Source organism: Parambassis ranga, chromosome 9 (genome assembly GCF_900634625.1).
Source record: "Parambassis ranga chromosome 9, fParRan2.1, whole genome shotgun sequence".
NCBI lineage: Eukaryota > Metazoa > Chordata > Actinopteri > Ambassidae > Parambassis > Parambassis ranga.
Window position 1 is genome coordinate 21056324 of NC_041030.1, and position 15636 is coordinate 21071959.

The 15636-nt window shown below is 44.0% G+C and overlaps 1 protein-coding gene and 1 pseudogene across 4 annotated transcripts; one reads left to right on the top strand and one right to left on the bottom strand.

Moving 5' to 3' along the window:
• Positions 1–4020, top strand: part of LOC114440912 (protein unc-13 homolog B-like) — a 114368-nt pseudogene extending 110348 nt beyond the window's left edge.
• Positions 4021–5743: 1723 nt separating this feature from the next.
• On the bottom strand, positions 5744–15360 carry sec14l8 (SEC14-like lipid binding 8). 4 transcript variants are annotated; one of them, XM_028413625.1, is made up of 13 exons: positions 15068–15360; positions 13755–13830; positions 11285–11328; positions 10808–10870; positions 10115–10303; positions 9893–9988; positions 9751–9811; positions 9575–9658; positions 9384–9490; positions 7315–7454; positions 6401–6570; positions 6160–6321; positions 5744–6066 (listed from the first exon to the last, which is right to left on the bottom strand). In XM_028413625.1, the coding sequence occupies exons 1-12, from the start codon at positions 15119–15121 to the stop codon at positions 6182–6184; spliced, it is 1224 nt and encodes a 407-aa protein (XP_028269426.1). In that variant the 5' UTR covers positions 15122–15360; the 3' UTR covers positions 5744–6066; positions 6160–6181. The 4 variants fall into 4 exon arrangements, with proteins under 4 accessions (XP_028269426.1, XP_028269427.1, XP_028269425.1 ...); XM_028413626.1 differs by having other exon boundaries at positions 5744–6321; positions 13755–13825; XM_028413624.1 differs by having other exon boundaries at positions 5744–6321.
• Between the last annotated feature and the right edge of the window lie 276 nt (positions 15361–15636).

Below are 15636 nucleotides of genomic sequence, written 5' to 3' on the forward strand. Positions count from 1 at the left end.
CTGTACACACCTCACCTCCACGCTAACCCTAACTCTGACCATAAACAACCATCCATAATGGTGGTTCTTACATTACCCACAATGCCTCCTGTTCTGTCACAGCCAACCTGTGCTGGACAGTGATTTGTGTTTATTTATTGTGTAGCTGGCAACAGACCCACACTGTGGAACAGATATATTTATATGCAGTCAGTACAGTGTATGTACAGTCGTGTCCCAGCTCTGCATGCTGCCACCTACAGGTGTGTTTCACATCTGCCAGACAGCAGAACGGGTTTTTCTTCCAGGTTTTACCTCCTCTGGGTGGATTAAGTGTAATCATGTTGAATTACTGCAGTTTAACTTCCTCCTTTCTCCTCTGCAGGGAGCCCAGATCCTCACAGCAGCTAAAGGACTCTCTAATCTCAAGGTAACATACACACAGTGGTGATTACAGCCAGAAACTACCATCTTATGGACTGTCCTCTTTGTTTAGCCACAGTTCTAATCACTGTTATCAATGCAACGATGTAGGCTATAACTGTAACCGAGGGACCCTGTTATCATTTGGTCTGCACATAAAAGTGAGGATTGGTATCTTGCAGCACACACACATCATAAAAAGTAACATGTTTTAATGAAACACTTGTGAAAACATGAGAAAAGTAAAAGAAATAAGTTCAGATATGAGAAAAATGATTGTTAATGTCAAAGCAGGAGAAGATCTACAAGTTTATCAAAGAGCCTCAAGTCTAAAGGGCTGCTGTGAGAGTAAAGAGAGTCCAACAGAACCAGACTGGCAGAGACAGGAAGAGAAACATGTGGAAGGTTGTGGAAAGAAAACTAGTGAGAGATGAGTCTGAAGAGCCGAGAACAGCTGCAGAGACACCAGTGAAGGATTGAACCAGGTCTGGACCTGAAGAGTCAGAGAAGACCGTCACTAGAGGAATGGACTGCCAGACTGCAGACCAAGAAACACTTCTGTAGAGAATAACTGCGCTTATAACTTTGACTTTATTTTTAGATTTTTCCAACTATACATAAACTTTAAGAGTCATTTTAAAGCCCAGTTACAGTTAAGATGTTGATATAGTTGAAGCTCAGTGTCTGGCCTTAGAATTGTTAATTTTCAGGGAAGTTTGTCTGAAGTTTGTTGTGATTCTGGTCGCTATAGGGAGGAGGTGAAGCCAAAACACTGACGCCCAAACAGTGTATAATTATCGACGCAGGACTGGAGACCATCAAGGTAAAAATGGTTGAGCTCCTCCTCGTCTGCTCTGTCAGTGGGTGGGTGGCAGCATATAGTTTTCATTCTGTTCTCTTCTCATTCAGCAATACTTCCACGCTGGAGGAAACGGGCTGAAGAAGGCGTTTGTCGAGAAGAGTCCTGAACTGGCGTCCCTGCGATACGCCCTCTCCCTCTACTCCCAGAGCACCGATGCTCTCATCAAGACCTTTGTCACCACAACACACACTCCCAAGGTGATCACACACACTGTGCAGTGTGTGTTGGGTTGTGTGGTTATACAGACTAAACGCTTCATTTCCTTTCTTTGCTGTCCTCTCAGTGCACAATGGGATGGGCATCAGGATCACTGGCAATGAGAAGATCCGACCTGACAGGGGTAAGTCTGCCACATTTCTGTAGAGAATACACGTAAAGGTATCTTCATTAGCTTCCACAGTTTGGCCAAAAGCAGAAAAACATCAAAGATAAGAAAGATGTTAATCAATGTGCTGCTGTGTTATACAGGTTCAGGGGTAGAGAAGCCGATCGGGAGAGGCTATGCTGCAGATCGACATGAGCTCGGCAAAGAGCGTAAGGTCAACGTCAGAGGTGAGGCGCCCGAGTGTGAAGCCTCTGAAAAACCTGCCGGCTAAAGAAAATACAAATAGAGCGTGTAACAATAATCCCTATTTTCTCCCCTGCAGTCATCGCGGTGAACGACATGAAGTGGCAGACGTCCGGGATGTTCAGGCCTTTCGTTGACGTCTCCATGGTTGGGCCCTTCCTGACCGACAAGAAGCGCAAGTTCACCACCAAATCCAAGAATAACAGCTGGACCGCGAAGTTCAACGAGACCTCCAGTTGTGGGTTAAAAGCTCCTACAAACGAAACATGCGGCAGTTGTGTTCATCATTAATCTTCTTCTCTGCTGTTTAGCATCCTGGGAAAGGAGTCGCCTGACTGCTACGAGCTGCAGGTGACAGTGAAGGACTACTGCTTCGGCCGGGCGGACCGGGTGGTCGGCATGGCCGTGGTTCAGCTGCGTGACGTGGCCGACAGGAAGAGCTGTGTGTGCTGGTGTCCTCTCGGGCCGCGCATTCACACAGACGAGACGGGCATGACGGTGATGCGCATCCTGTCCCAGCGGCCTGCCGACGAGGTCGCCAAGGAGTTTGTGAAGCTGAAATCTGAAACTCGTCCCGTGGAGGAGGGCAGATGAAGACAGAGCTGCTGACTCAGGATGAGGTCACAGATTCTGAACATCTTTAACCTCAGTAAACACAAATCCTTGACATTTCTGAGATCCCTGTGATCATATAATTTTATTTAGTGATTATTTTGGTCTGTTACCAATTAAATCTGGCTGTAATCTGACATAATCTGCCCATAGAATGACACAGGAATGAATAGATGTGGGTCTACTGGCAAAGAAGACAAACATCTGGTGGAATGACGACATGAATGGTCAGAACTGAGATATGTTGTGAGGCCTTTTAACTTCTTACAAATGTCATTAACACACATCTGAGGAGGTAACCAAAGAAGACTGATCTACATCTACAGTCTGAAGATTTAGTAGCAAACAACAATTTACCAGCATGAGTTCATTTTTCATTCAATACTACGAAGTGCAACCCACAACAGTTTTATTTTATTACGCAGAAATGTACAAACAGCTCAGAAAGACCAGAAAAACTGATCAGCGACAAGCTGACCTCAACAAGTCTGATCCCCTCCTTCTGTCATGTGATCATGAGTGCTGAGTATGGATATTCTGGAGCTTTCAACCAAGAAGAAGTGTGTCACAGTGGCATCTATATGGGTTGTCAAAGCAGTGACTAAATAGAGATAATACAAATGTGCCAAAAAAAACAAAAAAAAAAACAACTGCAGTTCCTCTGGTGGCCACTTGAGGAAAATTGAGTCAATCCCCTTTGACATGTTAAAATCACTAACTTTACAGAATAAATAGGTTTATTGATAATTTTACTGTTTATAGCGACTGTATGGGAGAGCTTATTATTAACTATACGTAACTGAGCTGAGCCTCTTTGTCCATATATGGGTTAAACCAGAAGTGGGCGGAGCCTCCCACACAGGCCCATAACAGCTGCTCAGAAACCTACGAGTGACATGCAGACTGGTTTTATCCAGCCTGAACATATAAAACCTTGAGAAGACGCCAGGATGTGATTTTTGTAGCGAGTTCTTCTATGAATTAGCCTTAAAAAGAGCCGTCAAGCTAACAAAGCTAAGCTCACCGTCCTCTGTGGGACTACAGAGGGACTTCTGAAGTTAACTGGGGTTTAACCTGTGTGAAGTTTTGAATGTTGCTTGTCTGTTTGTTTTTTTTAAGTGTGGAACTGTGACTGTGCAGACATGTAGACCGACTGCTGAGTTTTTTTTTAGAGAGGGATCTCTTTACATCATCAGATAAAGAACAAACTCTGCAGCCTTGTCGTGCATGCACAGTCGAGCTGTGACTGATAAATGACACTCACAGGCCGGTTTGACTGAAGGACAGCTGGACTCCATCCACACTTTCTGTCTGTTTACTTCGTGCCAAGGAACGCAAGTGTTCAGCGGGCCACGTTCAAGGAGCCGTCTGTGGTCTCACTTTGTACACTTTTTTGCGTGTGTGTAAAGTGAGGTGTTAGAACACCGCCACGTCTGCAGTGACGGCTGAACTCTTGCACTCTGTGTCAATCTGTAAGTTTGTACAAATTAAAGCCTACGAGCAAAGCATGTATTTATTGTACACAAGTCAACTAGAATGGTGATTTTTTTTTTCATGTACGTACTGTGAAATATGAGGACTGATCAAATGTATGTAAAGTAAGTATCATTACTCTGTGACATATGTTGATTCTACTTGTAACAATATTTTGTACATAAAATATTTATAAATCAAGGCAGTGGGTCCTGGTCAGTGCGGTGCATGTGAGGGTTGACCTGTTCACTTCCTGCTTTTCCTCCTCAGCTTTTCCTGCCTCACCTGATCTGCACACATGACCAGTGAGAGATGAGTCTGGAGAGCCGATAACAGCTGCCGAGACACTAGTGAAGGATTGAACCAGGTCTGGACCTGAAGAGTCAAGAGAGGACCGTCACTAGAGGAATGGACTGCCAGGCTGCACACCAAGAAACACCTCTGCAGAGAATAACTGGGCTTATAACTTTGTTATTTTTTGGATTTTTCCAACTTTACATAAACTTGAAGAGTCATTTTAAAGCCCAGTTACAGTTAAGATGTTGATATACTCGTAGCTCAGTGTCTGGTCTTAGAATTGTTAATTTTTCAGGGAAGTTTGTCTGAAGTTTGTTGTGATTCTGGTCGCTATAGGGAGGAGGTGAAGCCAAAACACTGACGCCCAAACATCTGCTCCCAAAGAGATACACAGAGAGGAAAAGGTCAAAATGATGACCCAGCCTGATGCTAGTCATCAGCTGTGTGTCCTTTTATGTTTAATTCCAGCCCATTCTTCTTTGGTGAATCTCTCAATCTCCTCTAGATTTGATCTCATGGACCCTGGTCTTTAGTACACTTCAGATTTAAGTGCAGGTCGGTCAGTAACCTTCACTTTGTCTCCTGGAAGTAGTTCATCACTTGAAGAGACGTGTGCTTCAGGCCGTCGTCCTGTTGGAAGAGTAAACCAACACCAACGCCCAGTTTTGCTGCAGACTGCCTCAGGGTTTTCTCTCAGAACATTCAGGAAGTCTTATTTTATGATTCCCTCCACAGTGAGAAGCCTCCCTGGTCCAGACACACCGGAGCTCCCCCCCCCCCCCCCCCCCCCCCCCCCCCCCCCCGCAGCATCATACTACCACCCCCCCTGTTTGACTGTGAGTTATTTGCTTCTCCTCCACCTCACATTTCCCACTGTTTAGAAGGAACAAAGGCCCCGTTCACACTGGAGAAAGTCATTCCAGCTAGAGTAGGATTGAGCCCAGACAGCCTTTAAGCTGGATGCGTTCAGACCTATTTTCAAATCTGGCTAGCACACACTTGTGTCCGCACTCAATCCGGCTTCATCCAGCAAGTTTGCTGTCCTCCAAACCATTAGGTGGCGCTTCGTAATATACAGAGTCCGTTCACGCCACGGTAGGACCGCGTGTGCGTCATGCGGTTTTTTGTCCCGTGTCACGCCCCGTGAACCGGAAGTAGCATGTCGCTAGCTCGCCACATTTGCGTTCACACCTGAGCCACATTTGAACCAATCCGGCTAGATCCACCTCTCGTGGGTGGATCTAGCCGGATTGAAATCAAACTGGATACAGCCGGATTCGAGGTGTTCACACTCAGAAAAAAACACATCTGGATTGATCTGGATGCAGCCGAATCCTGCTTAAGCCACATTTTTTTCCCCAGTGTGAACGGGGTAAAACTAGACCAGGCTGCATCATCTGACACTTTAAAAAGGAAGAGATGTTAATAACCACATGGTTTAAATCATGTTACAATGGATAAAACATTCAGTCACAATTGATTTTATTTCTTTTCAGTTGTAAATTGCTACATTCAGTTAGTGTCCGGTGAGATTAATGACGTCTCCACAGCAGATGACACGAGTAATACTGCATAGTTTATATTAATGCAAATGTCTGAAAACCACTTATAGTAGTTTATAATACTTCAGCATTCATACCGATTTATGTCATGTAATAAATTACAATAGAAACTTTTTGGAACAACCAACAAAAGAATGAATCCTTCCACAGAGCTGGTCCTCAACATGGAGGCATGAAGAAGAAAGATGGTAACACACCTTAAATCTTAAACAAAAGACATCAAGTCATGTCACTCAGCTACCATCAAAATACATCCTTCCTTTAGACGTCACGTGTGGCCACATGGTCTGCTAAAGTAAAGATAAAACATTGATTAGATGATTGTCCTGTTTGTGGTTGACATCACAATAATTCCTAGATCAAGTGTTCCAGGCTGTGCTTACTAAACATGTGATGACATAAGTTTTATTGCTTGCTCTCCTCGCCCTCCTGAGGCTTCTCATTGGTCTGTGTGGACTGTAACTGAGCAGGAAGCAGGACCTCCACGCTGAAACTGACGCGCTTGGCCTGGAAGAGGCTGTACGTGTTGTCGAATCTCAGCACATCTGTGGGCGACGGGCAGAAGCAGATGTTCAGACGGCTGGATTCATGTTGCAGTGACACACATCAGAGCAGGCTACTCACAGACTCCTGGGCGCTCACAGGTCAGTGATCCGTCCTCAGGCACTAAGTGGGAGTTGTATCGCTGGCTGGGCACGATCTCCTCCATCTGAGCCGCCTTCTTCCGTTCACCTCTTTTAGCCTTTAAAAACACCCCGAAGCCGATGTCTGCGCTCTCTGTGGCAAACTGCCACCTAACGGAACACAACACACACATACGATCAATTTAATAACATTTATATAGCATCTTTACCGCCATCTCTGCTCCAGAGCATCTGTACCGCCTGCACTGGCACTAGGAAACTTTGGGGGTTGAGTAGGTACCTAAAAGAACTAGTCCTAGTTCACAGCATACGTAAAAAAGAAGAGCGATAAAGCGAACTGCCTGAATACACTTTGAAATTGATGGATGTTCACTAAAAGTTCCTCAAAGCGCACAGCAACACTTTACAGAGTTTACGTTGATATGACGTTTGTCATGGGACATATTTTAGCCTCAGACATGTAATATATCATTTAATCAATAGAAATGCTGTTAAAGGGCCAGTACGCCCAAAAACAGATCACTGCCCATAAAGTGTGCTCCTGAGCTTAGCTCTGTCTGCAAACGACTTGAATTCATTCTTTATCACATAGAAGAATTTATAATTTAACTAACCCCTTTTGTCGAGGTTCTTCCCAACAATAATTTACTGTCACACCAAGAGGAAAAGAAATCAATTACTCATCAAGGAACTGCACTGCTGCATGAGTTCTTTTTTATTTGTTTACATCTGGTAGAAAGGATGCCTGCGTGTGTATGTCCTGACAGCTGAATCATTTCAATACCTGTATTACAGCAAGGGACGGATAAGTCATGCCTCTTTAAAATAAGACATATATCTATTAATGGTTCTCTGTGAAAGTCCACTTAGTGTTTGTGTTAGTAATATTCTGACCTGAGGACGCAGCCCGGGAACAAGATCTCATAGTCGAGCTGTTGGGAGGAACCTCGAGTGACGGTCATGCACTGCTCATAATCCACCTTCACATGGTCCCGCACATAGTAGGAGGGGGGGACTGGTCCCACGTGGTTTATCTGGAATGGAGACACAAAGAGTAACCCTTCAGGTGTCAAATGCCCGTGTGTATATATAAACTAGTGTTGATTTGGAGGGAAAAAAGCTTCACTTACTGTGTAAGTTTATATCATAATCATGAAGTACGTCACAAAAAACATGAGCGTTCTCTTTCCTGTTTATTCACATAAATCAAACCAGGCTAGTTCTGATGTTCTCAGTGCAATACAGGGTCACACCAACAGAGGGCAGTGATTTCCTGACGGCAGCAGAGGACAGAGTGTTATCTAATGTCAGTCAGTGCAGCAGGTGATAAGTAGGCTCACAGACAGACGTCATACTGTAAAATCTGCTCATATCATGACATAAAATTCAGACTGAGCACTCGGTTCAGACTCAGCACAGAGGAAGTCAAACTCACTTAAACCTTACACAAATGTGCTCTGAAACTGAAAGAAGGTACAGAAAATAAATAAAGGCAGAAGCTAAAACAACAAGTCAGTAACACATGAAAACTTACACACGTTTTACATAAACTGTGCAGAACTGAACCAAAGAAGAGGTGAGGGGAGACCCCACAGGATGCATAAGGCTCGACATTTTCAGCTCTTACTGTAGTGTTTGTGAAGCATGCTGCAAAACACGGAAGTCTACGTGCACACTAATATCACACTGGTCATAAAATCTGCTGCAGCACGGCTACTTTAAACACCATGACAGACTGTGGTATCACCACATTGAAGGATAATATGTGGCTGCATGTAAACAGGTGATGATGAGTATTTCTAATAATATTTTCTGGATGTAGCTTAGCCAACTGTCTGCTGCTCTTGTTTTCTATCATAACTTTATCCACTCAGTGACATCCATCCTTTCTTAAAAGCCTAAATTAGTAGCTGCAAAACAAAGACAGCCTTAAAGATGCAGTATATATGTATTTTTCACACGAGGAACATCTTAAGACAAACAGCGTGTGAACACACTGTAGCAGAACCACGTGTGAATCTGCAGGCCTGAACTCCTAACCACAACGATACAGTACGTCAAGGACACACAGCTAGCTAACTACAGAGACGAAGAAGAAGAAGAAGAAGAAAACACTGTGAGGCTGAGCAATTCAATTCCTCAATTCCTTGAATGTTGACTGCAGCCAAAGTGTCTCCTGATCCTCATGTGTCCTGGGCCCAATTTTTTATCTACAGAAACAGTGACAAACAGCCGTCAGTTGCTGCACTCTAACTGCTGCAGGACTACTGAAGCTGCTGCTTCTGCCCCTGCAGCGAGGCGGCGGCTACACAGCGAGGCGGGACAGCTCTGGGATGAAGCATCGTTTCGGTCTCTGAGTCTGAATTATTCTTTAGTGCAACCGAGCAAACAGAGAAACATTTTTGTAAGAAGATGATTGTAAGATGGAGGACTGCAGCTCTGCTGCTGCAAACAGAACAGGCCAGAACAGTCTGCACGTCGTCCTCGACGGAACAGAATCCAACACCTCTTCATAGGACGTCACATAAAACAGACTTACTTTGCCAGTCAAATGTGAACCTAAAGCACTGTGCATACTAAGCAAAGCTGTAACCTCGAGCAGGGGAAGCAAATCTGACAGCAGTCAGGAAGCTCTGACTCCTCAGCTCTATGTGCTACATCAGCTGTAGTTGGAATCCGACGTGTATCCAGCGTAAAAGTTTCAAATCATCACTTTACTTCACTTTCAAACATGACAGTGACAATTTGTCAGTCCTGTCTAATGTTTTGTTAAGAATTACATCATCACCTTATATATTTTTGTTTTGTTTTGTAGGAGAAGCAGCCCAATCATCATCAGTTTCACCCAATACAACACAATGTGCCAGTTAATTCATTCAGTAATTACAGGTTAAAAGCCACTGAATGGATACTCGTCTCTTCCAACATGTCAGCCATCTTTTTTTTCATCCTCAGGGACTCACCCTGCTCCTGCAGCATGGGTCTCCGTCAGGATCTGTCAGTTTGCCGCCGTATATCACCGGCAGCTCCTCTGCATCGATGTACTTCAGTAACGCTTCCTGCCAGTTATCTGTGAAACAAACCCGTTCATGATCACAGGTGAATTTGGCACATTTATCTCTGACGTGTCGTGTGATGATCTGTCGTGTCTCACCCCCCAGGACCAGGATCTTCTGTCGCGTGTTCTCGCTCAGAAAGTGCTTGACGAGGTTGTAGGCCACGGGAAAAAGTTTAGGTGCTGCAGGACAAATACACAAATCAATAAATGAATATTTGTATTGATAATATATAAAAGTGTAGGGCCTTGAAATCAGAGGACACAACAGTCACCTTTAATGACAAACAGTCTCTTCAGGCCCTCAGGGTAGTTGTCTTCAAACATTTGGAGGATCTGGTGTGACGCAGAAACAGGTTGAGTTTGTTTTGTAACAGTGTGTGTGTGTGTACACACCGTGTGTGTGTGTAACTGTACCTCTCCATATGTTTCTATAGCAGGCTTCCATAAATGTTTCATACCAAGACCTTCCACATCATAGACCATAGTGATGGACTCCACGTTCCGCCCCAGCTGGATGAAATCAGTAAGATATCATAGATTTAATCTTTGTTATTTGATTTGTTTTGTGTAATCTGTATCAATCCCAGGCATAAAGAGCCCAGTATGTGCACTGATGTGATGGATTTCAGCTCTTACTCTCTCTGACTGACGGTTACATTCTCCCTGCAGCATCTCACAGTCTCTGATCTTAGACTTGATGAAGTCTTGCTTAGAGGCAGACAGGAAGAGGCCTTTGGGGTCCACGGGTCCGATCACGTCATACCAGATGGGACTGCCTTCACGGTCGTAACCACACATCCCTCCTGACAGATACTTCTCTATCACCTGCAAGCGACGGCCATTTTTAATGTCAGATAAGATCAAATAAGACGTTACTGATCCCTGAGTGTGTGGATAGAATAATAATAAAGTACATGTTATCTCAGGGCAGAGAGGAGAGAAGAGAACAGAGGACTCACAATGTAATCAGAGTATTTTCTACAAAGGTAGGTACTTTAGCATTAGTAATGTCTAATTCAACATATTTGTGTTAAAAAATGATCATTGGTCCTCTCCTTTCTTCGTGGAAGCTGGCGAGGGACCCACACTGAAGGACAACCAGGATCGCTGGCACTGTGGTGCAGCGCTCTGAGGCTGAAGGAGCGACCCGAGGCCTCCACCCCTTCATACAGAAGGTAAGAGGAGCCCAGCGCAGGGCTTTATGATCAGTCCATTCAGTGTCTCTCAGATCAGAGCTGCTACAGGAGTTCTTGTACCAGAAGACAGCTCAGGATGTTTATATTTATTATTTCACACATGCAGATTTCATCATGGCTTCTTAGGTCTTACCTCTGGTGGACGCCAGTCGGTGATTATTGTGTCTACTTTCATGTGTTTCCTAAACTCCAGATGCTGGAAAAAAAAGGAAGAAGTGAAGTTCATCAGTCAGCATGTTGTGATGATATTTTACAGCCAAGCAGACGTCTGACCCGTCAGCAGGGAGGGATCCGATCTGTTTATTGTGTTCAGCAATAAACACACCATACAAAGCATAAGTTAGCTGTAACTGTAAGTCTCAGCCCGTCGCCCTATGTACTTATTTAATCCCTTCCGTCTATATCTTATCTCCTCAGGCTGCACTGATGACTCAGTTTGCCCACAGTCACCCATTACCACACTGCTCCTCCTCTATAATCTGGAGCCACTCCTGCACTGATGGACTTTACAGCTAAGTGCACTTCTACTATACATCCACCAAAGCAGCCGCAGGAGGGGCGAAGCAGCCCAGTAATCTCACACATGCAGGCATTTTATCAAAGATGTTACCTTTCGCAGCATGGCCTCCGACTTCTGGACATTGAAGTTTCTAGCTGCAGAAGAGTAAAAGAAAAAAAGAAATTACATATTATGAGACAGAAAGCCAGCTTACTGTTCTCTTTGGCCCCTTTATGTGATAAAAGTTTATCTGCAGGTCAGCTAGTGAAGGTTTTACATGAGCAGCCTTTGGACATGAGCCTGACCTCACACCTAAATCTGCTTAACAGAGGAAACACATGAAATAACAGCCACACATGACGGCTTTATTTAGAGGGAGCGGAGCCGTTCAATCCAGTAAGATTACCATTGTTTCACAATGCTCCAAAACAGAATGGACTCAAATAGAAATGATATGATATTATTATTATTATTATTATTATGTCTTCTATTAACTGTGTTTTATGAAACGCTAACACACCTGCTCTGACACGATCAGTGTGTTAGTGAGGCGGAACGGAGTGGACACGTCTAATACCTCTTTGTAAGGTGATTAGCTCTGACTGTCTGTGGAAACACACAACAGTGCTGCAGCTGCTGTGAAGTGAGACTTACAACAACAGCAGTGGATTACACTGCGGCTAATGCTCCATCCTGGCACGTTAAACTGGGACCTTGAGGGCACCGAGTGACTCAAACGTACAAAAACACAAAGCCGGAACTGACGGGAACACACGGTGCGTCCGATGCGTGAGGGATGGTATCAGAACAGAGAGGGCCCCGATCACTGTGATGAGGGCACACTTCTTTAAATTCAGCAGCTGCATGTCATCCGTGTTATCTATTTAATGGGTAACTGCATCTCATCTATTCTTTAGCTCGTTTTATTTTATTATTTTACTACTAATTTTCTATATTTCTGCATAAATATGATGCCAAAACATCAGCTGATTTACACACACAAGTCCATAAAGTAGAACAAGAGAGCCCAGTTAGACAAATGACAGAAATATTACACTTTGTCATTTATTTATTCATGAAAACGAGAAAATAAATAGTGAATTCAACAAGAAAATGTCTGTGAGCTCAAGACAAAGTGCAGCAGGACAACAAGTCATTTTACAAACAAACAGGTAATGGATCATTTTACAAAAGTAAAATATTTCTGTCTGGACTTGTGTGAAAATCAGCTGATGTTTTGGATCATATTTAGGCAGAAATATAGAAATAGTGCAAACTTTTGAGCAGCTCTGCATAAATGGAACGGGGTGACATCGCTGATGACAGGGATTCCTTAGTCCCTGTTTTGTGTGTGTGTGTGTGAGAGAGAGAGAGAGAGAGGGAGTGTGTGTGTCATGGTGGCTGCAATCTCTGAAAGCACTGCTATATAGAGTTATATGTGAGATGAGATGTTACACAATATGTTGATTTAAAGTGAAATTGACCAACCTTCTATAGCAGATGGGACCAGAACAGTGCCCAGGGTGCAGAATACCACAACTGACCAATCAGAACTGAGTAATCACCCTGGTATTATAAATAAATGTAACATCACTGTGGTGTTTTTTCCCCTATAAGGTCCATCTGAGCAGAGACCAGTTATCTGGAGCTGTGATAAAGGCTGATACAGTCACAGATAAAAGGGCTTATTGGTGCTTTTTTTATGGATGCAGTGATCTTCTGCATCATCAGGCCTCTTTACTACTTAACTTTGATAACAGAAATATTCTCTGTTTCAGCCGTGTCAGCATGTTTTTTGCCCCTGACTGCTCGCTCTCCCGGCCCTTCTGGCCTGCAGCGCCACCTCCCTGTCTGGCTCCAGCAGACTGTGAGGGGGACGTTCTCTGTGTTACAGGCCGTCTGACCATCATGTGCTTTGATCCAGATGAATATATGGGTCAATCATTAGAGCTGCATGTGTGCCAGCTCTGGCTGTTTGTGTTGCAGTGAATGGCAGAGGCCTTTACATCCCCGCACACATGTAGGAGCAGCAGACAGACCTCCATTGTACGGGTGCAGGCCTGTGCTGCCCCGCTTTCTGCGAGCCGGAGTCGGGCTTTCACAACTGCTTTACTAAGGTCTAATTAGGGAGAACAATGCTCCGCTTGAGTGCTTGTTATGAAACGACTTCTCAGTGTCATGAACCTCCAGGAACCCAGGAGAGCAGCAGAAACACAGCAGCAGACGGGCTGCTGCCATCGTAGTGCATCTTTAATGCGATTAGCTCTGGATTAGCCTGATACACAGAGTGCTAGACCTCTGCTCCATAACTAATCAGAACAAGGCCTCCTTTAGTCGCTGCCTCCCGTTTCCTCCTTTGGAGCACTCACCCTGAACCTGCTCAAAGAAAATCAGACTCTGGGAATCAGAAAAATGAATCTGAGAACAGCTCTGAGCTGTGTCACAATATGTCCTGTCATGAAATGAACCAGTGCAGCTTCTGCTTTTTTTGTTTGCATGAGTGCGATGACACCATCTGATGTATGCAGGTGAAATTAACCACACATTTGACAAAGAGTGGGCCCTGTCGATTTCAACTCACCCCTGAGCCATCGTAACAGGAAGTGGTCATGCTGTGCAGGAAGTTGAGGAAGAATATCTTGTATCCTCGCTCTGAACTGCAGAGAAGAAGAGACACATATGACTTCTACACTGCTGATCCTGGTGGTGGAAAACGTTACAGGCTGATCTTGTGACTTGGTGACTAATACATTTACATGCTTTTTGTGCACAAATACAGAAATAGTACATGCATGTGGACACTGGGATTTGAACATCATATCAAAATGCAGCGGCCTGCAGGGATTTGCTCCCATTCAGCTGCAGCAGTGTCAGTGAGATGTTGGAGCCGTAAAGCCTGAGACTCATTCCAAAGGTGTTAGATGGGGGGTTAGAGCTCTGTGCACACTCGTCAGGTTTTCCCACACCGAACCCTTTTCTCTAAGGACAGGGCAGGGACAGCAGCACTGTCATGTTGTAACAGGAAACCGAAACTACCGCCACAGGTTTATTAGTACAATGCTGGTCCAAACCTGCACCACTGCTCGCTGCAGCATTTCCATCTCCCTCCCTAGATATATATATTTTAATTAGAAGGAAAGATGTGTTTTTACTTCTTACAAATAGAAAGTGAAGATTAGAGAGCGAGTGTGTGAGTCAGTGACACCGATGTTGTTGAACTTCCTAAAGATTCTCTGCATTTCTGTCAGAACTGGCTTCTGTGGTGGAAAAACATCAAACATGGATGTGGAGGTAAAAAGATTTCATGTTCTAATCTGACTGACTTTACATTGTTGATATAAGTTGCTGTGAAAATCTGGTTTTGTGTTGCCAGATCATGAAAACTCTGGTTCATATTCACATCAGTGAATGATAGTCTAAACTTGTTTTACTTGTTGACTGATGTTTATTTTTTAGCATCTTTCTTATTCGAATCTTCAAATTTTAGACTGAATGATTATTCAATTATTATATAATTCCTTGATAATCATTTCATTGCAAACAAAACAGAAAAAAGTGATTCACTGCCTCAGATGACATGACTGATGACAGGATTAGCTGCTTATTAAAGGATAGCACGGAACATATAGATACATACCGTTATTATATGATGAAACATTAGCAGTGCTTTGGACATTGGTGTTACGTCATCACAAAGCAAAAATAAACAACAAGATATTCTGGCTTCTAAAAATATTTTTTTAATCAAATACTGTAGCTAGGTAGCCTGATTATAACGTATAATGTGCTGCCTAACATTGCAAGGCAGAATACCCCGTGAAGTTTTTATAATAATAATTATTATTATTGTTATTATTATTAGTATGATGATGATGATGATGATGATGAACGTACCTGCTCCAGAGCCTGAGCCTGCTTCGGACTGAGGTCTCCCACTCTTCCGCTCATGTCTGCGACGTTCAAGACGGCAAAGCTCCTTCAAACCGACGGAGAACGAGGACCGAGCGCCGCCGCCGCCGCCGTTATCCGTGACAGGCGTGTGTGTGTGTGTCTCTGACGCCTCCCCGTGATGCTCATTCACGGACTCCGGATTAAATCCCCGCAGTCACCTGCCCGCCAGGAGGAGAGACAAACGTAAACACGACACCACACGCAGCCCTCCAGTTTAGAGAGAGACAGTTCACCGGACTCTGACAAAGATAGGACGAACAACAGGAGGGTTACTCGGAAGCGTTAAGAGCGAAGAAAAGAGGAGAAGCTAAACTCATGACCTCTTATTAACCTGAAATATTTCTCTGACACTACAGAATCTTGTACATATTATAAAGAAACACCTACAAAATCTAAGAAACCGGTGCAGTCTGTTAAAACATTTTTTTTGTTCTGTGTTTTGGCTCTTGAGTGTTCGTTCTTCATTTATAGACGAGCTTTGTCGATAATCTTCGCACCTGCGCAATTTAACC

Excerpts from the sequence above, each read along its gene's own strand:
- sec14l8 (XM_028413625.1), bottom strand. The coding sequence starts at position 15,121 with ATGAGCGGAAGAGTGGGAGACCTCAGTCCGAAGCAGGCTCAGGCTCTG. Across the intron at positions 11,329-13,754 it reads CCTGTTACGATGGCTCAGGG|CTAGAAACTTCAATGTCCAG; the intron begins GTGAGTTGAAAT and ends ACTCTTCTGCAG. Across the intron at positions 9,812-9,892 it reads CTATAGAAACATATGGAGAG|ATCCTCCAAATGTTTGAAGA; the intron begins GTACAGTTACAC and ends GCGTCACACCAG.